Source organism: Phasianus colchicus, chromosome 2 (genome assembly GCF_987193195.1).
Source record: "Phasianus colchicus chromosome 2, bPhaCol1.hap1.1, whole genome shotgun sequence".
Taxonomy (NCBI): Eukaryota; Metazoa; Chordata; class Aves; order Galliformes; family Phasianidae; genus Phasianus; species Phasianus colchicus.
The window spans coordinates 34262228-34274629 of NC_143437.1; the positions used below are offsets into that span (position 1 = coordinate 34262228).

Below are 12402 nucleotides of genomic sequence, written 5' to 3' on the forward strand. Positions count from 1 at the left end.
GGGGGGAAGGGCAGGGGACATTTCAGAAAGCACTACTGAGTCTTTGAAATGAAGCCCAAAAATATCAACAAGCAGTATAAATGAAATTGAAAAGCGGAGGAAATGGAAATACAATACCTCAGAAAACAATTGAAGAAATCAGTCTTAAAAAAAAAAAAAAAAAAAAAGAGCTTTTATTCTAGAAAAAAATCCAGTAGTTTTCACTCCTATTGCATAAACATTAATGTTTAAGAAATTTTAAAGTGTGGCCACTGTGCTGTGATACTTCTCAACGGCATGAAAACATGTTTAAATCACAGTTAGTATGTGATCAATGTTAGCGATTTTTGCAGCTAATGAAGATTCACAACAATGGAAAAGTCAAAACTAATTGAGCCATCTGACTGTGCTTCAAAGCTCCTAATCAAATTGTGATCATTCATAACAACAAGTGACTTTGATATAAGAACAAAGTTGCCTAAAAGTCAAGGACTGTTGTGCATAAAATCATGAATCCATGACAATGCAGGGGGCACTGTATACATACAGTCACTCAGGAATGTACAAAACTTTGTGCCACCAGCCTGAATTGATTTAAGCAATCTCATTTTCTTTTGATATTCAATGTTTACAAAAAAATTCAGCAAAACAGGCCAATGCAAACATTACAAAATTAAGTTTTTACAGCTCTTTCCCCGTGTGAAGTGTACTATAGTGAAGCACTATAAAATAACCACAGAAAGGATTGATTCTTCTAACAAAGAGATAGATAAAATATGAGAAAAGCTGTACCTCATTTTGGTATTATTTTCTCTTTCAATTCCATCTGGCAACATCCTCCATCTCTTGTGCTCACAAGCTCACCTATAATTTCTACACATATAGAAAGCTGTCACTAAAAATAACATTTTTTTTTATTACTTTTTGAGGCAAAAATAAGTTAACTGAGCAACACTGTTACCCATATTCGTTATCTCTGACAGTTGATGCTCAAATAAGAGTACTAGTTCTGCTACAATAACATATGGAAATAGATATGCTTTTTTCAATAACCAAGGAGCTTCATTTGAGGGCTGTAAGTTTCTCTCAAGAAAAAAACTCTCTTTCTTTCTTGCTCATTTCATTCTCCCCAGTGAAAAGGGAAATGTTTATTTTATAGAAGATGATCAAAGGCAAAGAAAGAAAGAAAGAAACAGATAGCAGAATCTAAGTACAGTACTTGAATTGGTTGAGCATATCACCATACCACCGTATAACAGAACTGCTCCACTTGTGGACTGAGATGTAAGGACAGCATGTGGATCCCGCCTCCAACTTCCCCAATGCAGATATAAGCATATTCGTTGGTGTCAGCTCCATTCCCCTGCATGCAGATGCAGTGCTCTAGAAAACCATTTCCTTCTTTACAGGATTTGCTCCTCACCAACTAACCTTGGCAGTCCTGTTACATGGAGTGACAAGTTGCAAGCTGTTGAAAGCTTGAGAAGTGGCCTCGCATGTAGGTGGGCCAAAATGAATTGCTTATCCACAGGCTGGCTCATTAACGGTCTGAGGCCTAATCCCCTCTGAAACAGAGCAAACTATATGGCAGAAATGCAGCCCTGCTTTTCCACACAGGATTTCTGTCTGGTGTGGGCAGAGGGACACGTTTTCCCATACCAAGCTTGGCTGATATGTACTCGTTTCCCATGAAGCAGCAGCTTCTATGCTTTTCAAAGAGAAGGAACAGCAATTACTCTCTAAAGTGTGAAAACGTGACTAAGTGGAAATTTCTTTAAAAGACACCTTTCTTTCAACCTCACAGCCAACCTAAATGCAATCTGACAGACTCCTGCAATGGCACTTGCACAACCACAACTGACTTTACAGTAGAGAAGGACAAAATAACTGCATTAAAGATATGAGGTAAACAATTATTTTTTATAGTAATTCCTGCAGGTTCTATTTATCTCATTTTTTTTTCTTACAGCAACTTGAGGTGTTAAAACTCCTCTGAAAAGAAGGATACCTAGCAGAAATCTAATTGAAGTGCAGGAAGGCCTCTGCCTGGATCTGCTGAAACATTTGAAGAGGAAAATTCCCAATTCTGAGCAACTCTGTCTGAATGGCAAAAGGCTATCTGGATTTAATTCCAAGTGGAAGTAACTAACTAATTTATACAACAATCATGTTGACAAGAATGATGAACACATATGTCTCCTTTAAATGCCTCAAGGGATCATTCTTTTTTTCCCCCTTTCAGTAACCATGGTAACTTTGGACAAAAACAGTTTCCACCTCAGAAATTGCTTTTCGTAATAAAGGGTTTATCATGTAACAGTTAACTTTCTCTTCCTATACACCTGAATGATAAAGGAGAGAGAACCTCTACTTTGCAAAGGGAAGAGAACTGCTTCTCTCTGAAAAAGCTTCAAGATGGATGGCAGTAAAGTGAGCTACAGAACGTATCTTGCAAGTTGCGTTGGCTTTTTTGCTGACCACAACACAGGTTTTCATAGACATCTATTTAATGTATACAGTAATGTTGCCAAAATAGTCCTAACATCCGCATCAGATGGTCAAAATGCAAACTCTCAGAATAAAAAGGGATGTCTCCTGTCTCTTGTGAGCTTAGTCAAAACACGCACCAATTTTGCTCCCTTCGAGTCATCTTTGCAATCATGATTCACTGAACTGATACAAAGATTGAACACAGCTATGAAAACATATTTTGACAAATACTATTCAAATTATGATTCACACAGGCTATAGCCAATAGAATAATTACTATTAACATATGTACTGTACTGTTAAAACTTGGATTAAAGCATGTCCAGGCCAGTGCAATAATTGTTGCCCTATCTAGTGAAAAGTCCAATAGATTATTTTAAAGCAGTGTCTAGCTGAGGAAAAAAAAGTTTGCAAAGCCAGAGAATTGGTATGTACTTCTGTTCCTCCAAAGACAGTTCTGAACCTACTCAGAAACCTGAATGGCATGAGCAGTAAAGCTTTGCCACTGACGAAAGAAAGTCACAGAAAGTCAAGTAGAGAAGCAGAAAGAAAAACCTGGGCAAGAAAAGCTTGGTACTGTAGAATCAAGGAAAAGTCCTAAAACAGGTGAAGGAATGGGATATCAAAGTCCTGCCTGAAAGATCACGATGGTGTAAGAGGGAAAACTCTAGTTGGTTCTGTCCATCTACATGCAAGAATTTGTATCACTTTGTAAAGGAGTTGAATCGTATTAAAAATACTTGATCCATTCCTTTTATAATCACTTTCCTTAAATGGACTAACTGCAAAGCACTTTTTCATTAGCCACTTGGATGAAAAGAATAATAGTATGTTACACAGTCAATACACAGAGTGGGATGGTATGACGTAAGACCATCTTTTGATTTTTAACACGATACTACTTAATGGAAGATAAAATTCTTACAGGCCAAGCACTACAAAAAAAATATTTCTAATTGGATCTTCTTTAGTATGTCATACATAGACATCGGAGAAAGGAGAACAGTTCAGGAGTGTCTATCACATCACCAGCTCACCTGCCAGCATTTTGCAAGCATTCCTGGCATTTCGCTACAGTCATTGTTCACCTCCCACTCACGGCCCTTCCTAGATAGGACAGGCTCCATGCTCAGTCCCTGCCAAAACAATGGCTCCTGCATCTCTCACTCAGTAGATTATCAAAACAGCTCTGTCTGTGCTGCCTCCTACCCTGCCCTATACACTCAGAAAGAGCTCCTCAGAAGTATCTGCAGTGTAACCTATTACTCCCCTTTCAAAGGTTTTAATAATCTCTCTTCTACAATGCCTACCAAAGCTCAGCAAGGGGTATCTAATATTAGACTGTTTACGGGTTGAGGACACCACTATGAAGGTGAACAATAACATCTCTTTGTTTCTTCTTGCCTTCTGTCTCTGTCTGTCTGATCTTCCTCCCTGCAGAAATTGTTTTTTCACTGTTGGCTTTGCTTGTTTGTTTGTTTTTTCCTGTCCGAATTTATACATTATCTAGCAAAATGGGACTAGGCTCTTTAAAAAGGAATCCCATTGCTACAGAAAAATAAGAAGTAAACACAGTATTGCGAATTTCAGTCCATTTTGCTAACAGGTTGAAATGACTTGCCAAAGAAACCTCAGTGATGGCTTGCTTCTCCCTAACATCCACTGCAGAGGAGTGATTTTTATGGGCAAACATTCCTGTTTTATTTTCTGATTAACAAGCACCAACAAGTAATTCACACAGAAGAATAATATGTAACTGAAGTTCAATTATTCTCTGCCCAAACATATCAAATACCTTTTACTTGCAGAGTTCTTTAATAGGATGCATAGGAAAATAATAAATGAAAGAAACCACATCCATTCATCCTAAACTTTGTGCCACCTGAAAACAACCCATTTACTAAGGCTGGCAGCAAATTTTTCATTTGAGCTGTTTTTCCACAGGGAATGGGGGAGTCAGCAAAACATGGTTTCTGACAGAAAGAACCTTTCAGGTTTTCATTTAAAAAAAATCTGGTTTAGTTTACTTTTTGTTTAACATAACATGGGGGTTGGGAGAAAGAGGGAAGCAGCTTGGGGAGCAAATCCAAGGAAACTTGAGTCATGGAATAATTTGTTTTTCCTGCATGGAAAGCGTGCTTTTTCTCCCCCCTATTTCTTGGCCCATTGTCAGAAAGAACAAAACAGACTTGAGTATGTTCTAGAAAATGAGGGGACTTGGAGAAATAGCATTACAGTCATCCAGAATAGTGTCACTATGTCTAAGTCCAGCAAAAGCAATCTGCCACTCTCCTTTACATAATAGCTCAGAGTTCAATAACTCAAAGGCAGCATAGAGAGAAGAAAAAGCGATGCTTGAGCTGTGGTAGCTTACAGAGCTGGAGCGTCATTTAACCCAAAAGAAAACACTGCTATCAAGAAAAAACTGTAAGGAACAACAGACTGCTTCCCTGGGGATCAGCTCCCTTTGCCAGGAAATGCAAAGCCAAAGCAAACGTGTATGTCACAACTTGTACAAGCACCACTGCTAATTTATTTGCAATACAACCACAAATGTTTACTTTGGGGAGAGATTCTGGAAATTAGAACCTTCACTACTTTGCTTTGACAATGCTGTATTTCCACTAGGGTCAAAGGTGTATCTAACATCAAAGTGAAATGCCAATTTTCATTATTTCATCCTCCTCCTCCTCCTACAAAGCTGAACGCTAGCATTCCCTATGCATTTCCACCAGCAAATAACAAAAGCCTGTATACTATACTTGTAAAAACCTGCACTTGCAGAGCTGACCTGCAGTCACCACTGCTGAAATGCAGAACCCACCACCTCACTGTGCTCACATCCACTGTTTGAGCTCCAGAAACATTCAGCAAGTGTTGATAAATGTCATTGGGTACCATTTTTTCCTCATGGAGGAATTCAGTGACACACCCTTGCTTCATTCACACTTCTATGTCAGATGCCATTCTGTCAGATTGCCCCTCTGCTGCCCTCTGTCACACAGCAACAACATGTAATGGAATATTGGTGGAAGGTTCAAAACCTAATGCCATATCACCAACATCTGCCTCTGACATCGTGTGCCAACATAATAAAATAGTAGGCATTACTTTCAGAGCAGTTCTTATATTCTCTTTGCCACTTCAGACTTTTCAGTTTTATCCATATCCATATTAACTGAGCTGGCTAATAAACTTTGAAATACTTTGTTGACAGTAGAATCCTCCCACTCAAAAAAAAATGTCCATACAAGACAGTTGATCCATTCGTAAGCAACTTTAGAACTTTATGTGAATCATTGTCATCAATTCTGAGACAAGATTAGAATCTTTGTAAATTCTACTAATCGAAGATCTGTGCTTCAAAGCTCCCAACTTTCTGTTGTGCAGCTTCTTCGATATCCACCAACCCTGGCAAGTAGAGAGGTCTCAAGTTGAGGGCAAGTCAGTAACATATCACTTTTGTGCTGGGGTCCCCGCCCCACAGCTAAGATCCTGCCTTCCTGGAAGCCAGTTCTGAGGTTCTTTGTATGCTATCATCCCTGGGGACACTGGAAACACAGGACTTTGGCAAGTCCTAGCCTTCCAACTCTTTTCAGCCAGGATTTCCAGTAACAAACTTTCCTGCTAGAAAATTCCCAGTCCATTCAAACCCAAAGTGAACCAAAGTTTTATCACATTGGGACTGTTGGTAACATGCTATTTCAATAGAAAAAAAAAAAAAAAAAAAAAAAAGTTAATGAAAATAAATATTAGCTTTCCCAAACCCAGTTCTTCCCCACGGGTCCACAAATTACAGACTTATAAACTTAGAGAAAACATTATATGAAAGGAATCACTGAGAAAATTAACAGATTTTTGCATGTTCATATCAAAACATATGTCCAAGTTGAACATAAGATACATAAACAACAAAAATTTAAAGCAATTAAAAGCAAACAAGCCAAGAATTCCACTGCTTCATCTGAAGTTTTCCCATTCTGACAGTTATGTTACATTGTTATCCAGCAGTTACCCACTTAATAAGTCTCACACCTAACTCAGCCATATTAAAATGTAAATTATACTACATATGATGAGAAACTGATGAAACTATATGAACTTTAGGTCATAATTACAGGAATTCCTGGAAGAAATCAGAGAGGAAAAAATGGAACAGAATTTAAACTGCAGGCTAGACATACCGTTGCTAATGAGAACATTGTGGGCAAATTTTAGGGTTGGACTCGCTGATCTCTAGAGTTCCTTCCCAACCCCTACAGTTCTGTGATTCTGTGAAAAAAGGGAGTTCTCTATTATGATTACATGAACTAATCCAGTTTGGTTTCCTACTTTGGATAAGGATGCGTTAAAACATTTTTTAAAACTCTTAACTATTTCTTAAATACTTTGATAGCTCTTTCTTTTGCTGGAATGCAAAATTTCTGTTTTACTTATACACCTGAAAAGCCTGGATCCTGTTCTGGCATATGGTGTTGGTAGAGGAACAAATTGGGCATACTGTAAAACTGGTTTTGCTACAAATCCAAAGTAAGAGGAGCAAGAAAAGTCCAGGATAAGTTTATAGTTCTTTCACAGATTTCCATATGCAGGAATATAAACTCTTTTCTCGGGAAGGGTGAAAACCAACTGGAAATGTATCCACGCTTTTCAACAAGGAAAATAAGTCCCTTGTTTTTTTCCTGAATATATCCTTCATGATTGTTCAATTGAAATTTTATTTGTGCTCAGATATTACAAATCTCAAGCATAGAAATTTAAGAATTCTCAGAGAAGATGTTCTGTTGTAACTATTTTTCTTAGCAGGTTCTTACACCAACAAACTTATTCCTCTTCCCCCTGAAATCAGAGTAGTCATCACTACTTTTATCACATTGTGACAGATCTGTACTTTTGTTCAGGCCAGAAGAAAGAAAGGGAGCCTGCAGGAAAGGAACAGAACATACTCTTTTCAAGTGGGCACAGTGCAGCTACAAAAGTAATACCGCTGCTCTATGAAAAAATGAGAACCGTGCAAATTCCCAAAGTCCACATCCAAAATCAGCAACAGAAATGCTGAAGCACATCCTATACTCAGTACTCCTAGATTACGCATTATAGATTCTCTTCTAAACAAAAAGATTTGCAACAAACTCATTGTCTCTGCTTTGTATCCAATAAATATGGAAAAGCCTTGTACACAGATGCTTGCATAGGAAAATCCTCTGATTAAAAAACTGCCGTCCTCAGCAACTATATGCACTCATTCCCAGATGTAATGCACCAAGCTCTCCGTTTGTGACAGGGAATAAAGGACGCTCAGACAAATTAGATAGTAATAGCAAAATATATAGGCACCTTCTCCATTGCTTCAACCATTTTCCATCACAAGTATGCACCTAAACAATATCTTAAGAGGATGTGATCCTACAGAATGGAAGGAAGTAACATGACAGAAGGAAAAAAGGAGTAATTCATCATTATTAGCATAGGTTTTGTTCAGGTGTGTGACCAAGCTTTGTCCTGACTGCATTGGAAGAAAGCCAGGATACATGAGTCAGAAGTAAATTACAGTCGTTCAGCCAAGATACCAGCCTGAACAACAAGGGGATCGGGAACCCAGAATATGCCACAGCAAGCACCTGCTACACAGTTAAAACACAGCCACAGGGACCAACCCACACCACAAATGCTAACAGAATGGACATCATCACCACTAGGTACCATAGAGGCTCCAGTGCAACTGCACTTTGTGTAACCAGGAGCTCAAAATGTACTGCTGCGTGATATGGGCTGCCTGTGTTCAAGACAACTTCAACCCAATCACAAGGTCACACATTTAAGTAATTAACATTGCCAGTCCTTTGTCCATGTACAGGGATCAACTGTACACTTCATGCAAGAAAGGACATACTCTTCTAATTCACTGGATATTTTACCCCAAGAAAGGAAAATCATCTCCCATAGATAATAAGAATTTTGAGATGCCTACCTTGCCCACACCAGGGGTGTCTTTCACTTTGCTGACTGCTCTCAACAAACAAGGTGGTGCAGGGGGTGGGGAAGCCTGAAGGATACTGCTGAAGCTGGTAGTGAAGAGAGGAGATTCAGGAACAGATGATGCAGAAGGCCTGTGCTTCTTCTTTTTGGAGGACAGGTTCAATTTCTGAGCAGCTCTGTGGGAAAAATGACAAGAGTAAGATAAAACAATCCAAAACTCATCAACACAAGCAGTCAAGAATAAATAAAGGTTATTACCAGGTTACCATCCACGTAGGATCTATCTCAATGTTGACCTCTCTGATTCCAACAGTTTTATTATTCTCATTTTATTCTGGTATAATTTGCATTAAGCAGGGTCTGAACCAGGCCTCAGTCACTGCCTCATCTGTTTAAATAAGTCAGCTTGCAAGAAAGCTCCTGAACTTCCAATTAAATCAGTGAGCTATATGTCAATTTCTATTATAAAATTCAGTTCAGTCACCAAGTGGTTGACACAGAACTGTTTGTCATTCATAAATCTCTGGTTGGAAAATGAATACCTGTGCAGTGTTTGGATATAAGCAGTCACTGTTAATGCTAATTAGTATTAAATGCTCAGGCAGATTTGCTGACGCATAGGAAGTGCACAAGCTATTGACAATAAGAATTGACACAGCGATTCTTAAAATACAGGACAATCTAAACACTGAACAAACTGTGACCAATGAAAATATTACTCTTTGCAATGAGATTGAGGTAATCATACCAACTGCATTAACCACTAAATAAGGAAAACAACAAAGACTGATTTTGAACTACAATATTAGATAGGAAAACCGAAGTTTGTATAGATTAAAAGTTTGACTGATTAAGAAGCTAAGATTTTTTGGAACAGAAACATTCAGTACTTAGTTTTACAATTGACACAATTCAACACAGCCTTTGTTGCAGCTGTTTTATTCCAACACAAATTCATTCTGCATTATCCAGAGATAGTGTTGATATTAATGATGCTGCCCCAGGGTTTCCCTTTTGCAAAATGGACACTTTAAACAGTGCAGATCAACTAGAGCATAATTTCCAAGGAAAGCTGGATATAATAATTCATGAGGCTACTTTCATGCTTTGTTTTGGCAGACAGATTGTGACTTGAGGCAGGTATAAAAGAAGGCTATATTGATAGTAGCTCTCCTTACCCTGCTAAAGTGTGACAGTCAAGACTCAAAATCCTACTAGGTTTTAAGAAACTTTTGCTCCATTACACTGGTATGTTACCCAACTCTGAACTTCCAAAAGTGATTATTTTGTCTCAAGGAGTTAGGGGAAAAAGACTGAATACATGTGTTTGTGTGTGTGTATATATATTTTTTTTTTTTCATTCTGGTACGTAAATACCTCGTGTTTGTATCAGATGTCTCAAACGTGAACAAATTACAGCTGGGCATGAAGCTGCCATATGTCAGCTGATCATAAATGCACTGCATGCATTCCCAGTGTGTATTCTTTTAGCCAATGGCAAATGCAAAGCAGTTCCAGATAGATTATGTTTTAATAAAAGAAAAGTAGGGGATTTTAATTTACTCGACAACGAATTACAACTCAGAAGTTTCTGTATTATCTCCTTGTCTTTGCCCTTGCCCCTTCCTTCTTTATTAAGACACTGGTATTCATAACTTGATCCTCTCTGTTAAGATTGTCTGTTTTCTTTGTTTTGTTTTTTCTTTTAGAAAATGTAATCAGAATGAGTAGGTCAAAACCAAATGGAAAAAAAAAAACAACCCAGGTTCAGTGATTTCAGCTTCCACATACTTCATAAAGCTGAATAAAGATCTTTTATGTGTCTTGGCTCTATTATAACATTTAAAGCAAAGTCTTTTACTACATGCAACAACTGAGCATACAGGTATTAAACAAACATAATGAAAAATTTACTATGGTTTTTACATTGTCAAGCTCATTAATTCAGGTGCGAATAAAGGCTCTACCTACAATGGCTTTGCTGACTCACCTCAGGTAAATATGTATTTCCTAGAAAACATTTTCTAGGTTGCCTGAACCATTACTTCTCTCTCATCACTAAATGCTTCTGTACGTTATGCTGTACATTATTCCTTTTACAAAGCTGATAGTTTAATACAAGCTACTTATTGAACCAATCAAGCCCATAGGTGGCATTTTTCTTAAAGATACCAGTCTATTCAAAACCTTGAAGTTATGCTCTAGTTTGACAGGTACAACCTTTGAAATTGCATTCAAATAGAAGAACCTGCATTTTACTTCATATTTTTGGTCTTCAACTGGTAAAATGTACAAAAAAAAGCAATGAACTATATCTCACCACTTTGTAGGGTTTTCTGTTTTTCCCCAAGGAGAGAAAAATCAATGAATGGAGGGCAAGAAAATCATTTATGAGCCATATTAGACTTCACTGAATTTTGAAAGAGATCAAAAAGGCAATAAGCCTCAGGTCATTCCCAGAGCATTTAACTAGGAAGGAAAGTATATCTTAACCAGATGTAGACTGCAAAGCAGCACAAACTTGCACAGTGTGGCTTTCTTGTAAGCATATTTCCATGAATAAAAGCATTCAGATTGGGTGGCTAGCATTACTTTGAATGCTGCTGGTCACACAAGCTGCAGCTGATTTGGCCATGTGATCTAGCATAGGATAGAAATTGTCACATTTTTTTTCTTCCAGGCAAGTCAGAGGCCTGGCTCTCCCAGGCTGGACCTTGGGAGAGCCAATATTGCTGCAGCTCACTGCCAACCAAGCCTAGCTAGCAGCTGTTCATACTCTGCTCATTGTACAGGAGCCAGCTAATTTGTTTTCATTTAGTCTCTATTATAATAGGACTCTGATTTCTGCTTGAGACTATGCATACTGCTGCAATAATGGCAATGATGGCAGCCTGGTTTCACGTACTGGCAATAAGCTGGTTATACTCTTAGTTACATCTCACTTGAGCCAAGAAAACATCAGCTATGTGATGTGATGTGAACTACACAGGGATGCATGGTGGGCTCTTGTATGATGTAGGCTGATATATACTACATGGGGTACAACAGGGAGAGGGACAGTGCCCACAGAAGCACTGAAGAAACTTGATCCAAATTAAACTTTTTCAGTGCGTAATTTAAACAGTATTGAACCATGGTGTGGACACGCTCATTCACAACAGAAGTGTCTTAAATGTATTTAACTGAGCTGTCTTCCAAAGGAAGACCGATTTAAAGCCCTTTAGCTTCACTGAAGTAGTCACACCTTCAGTTAATTTATAATGTTTTTCTGGAAAGTCTCTGTATAAACAAGCAAATTGAGACTTTTTGAAAGCTTAGAAGATTTGTGGCAAAAAAAAAAAAAATATCTCAAGATCAAGATTTGAGATTGCAGGAGGATGTTAGAAAGCTGATTAAAGTTCACTCCAAATCAAACTGATGGATTGCTGGCAGGTAAGGGGAAGTGGTTTGAATGTCCAGCCAGTTCACTGAAAAGACTGAGTTTTTTTCTTGAAGGAACATTCTTTGCTTTTTTCTTCTTGCAAAATACAAGTTTAATAGGGTATATCTTGAGGCAGTTAAAATTCTTTGCACCTCCCACCTATGTAGAAATGGGGACATATTTTTTTCTTCTCAAAATTCCATGGGTGTGCTGAGATTGTCAGACACATACACTGTAGAGCTAACTCCCTTAGGGTGGAAGCCAATTCAAGATTGATGAAAACTTTCTGAAAGCTGAAGATCATCTGTGGAATTTATAGAAGAAACAGAAGTACTCTAGATAAGTTTCCAAAGAGTACACTTTATCTCTAAACTCTCAGATACCTTTCAGCAAGTCTAGAGAGATGAATTAATAGAAATTGATTAAATAATCAATTTTTAATATAGAAGAAAGGCATTCCTATGGGAGACTCAAGCATCTCTACTAAGAAAATTATTCATACTACTTGTAGTAATGAACTAAGATGATGATTA

General features: G+C 37.9%; 1 protein-coding gene across 2 annotated transcripts in view; it reads right to left on the reverse strand.

The window, feature by feature from the left end:
- The window catches only part of KIF26B (kinesin family member 26B), a 282367-nt gene that overhangs the window by 98904 nt on the left and 171061 nt on the right, over window positions 1–12402 (reverse strand). For both annotated transcript variants that reach the window (XM_090135322.1, XM_090135323.1), the window contains one exon: window positions 8441–8624. In XM_090135322.1, coding sequence (XP_089991448.1) covers window positions 8441–8624 — 184 coding nt within the window. The remainder of the gene's footprint in view (window positions 1–8440; window positions 8625–12402) is intronic.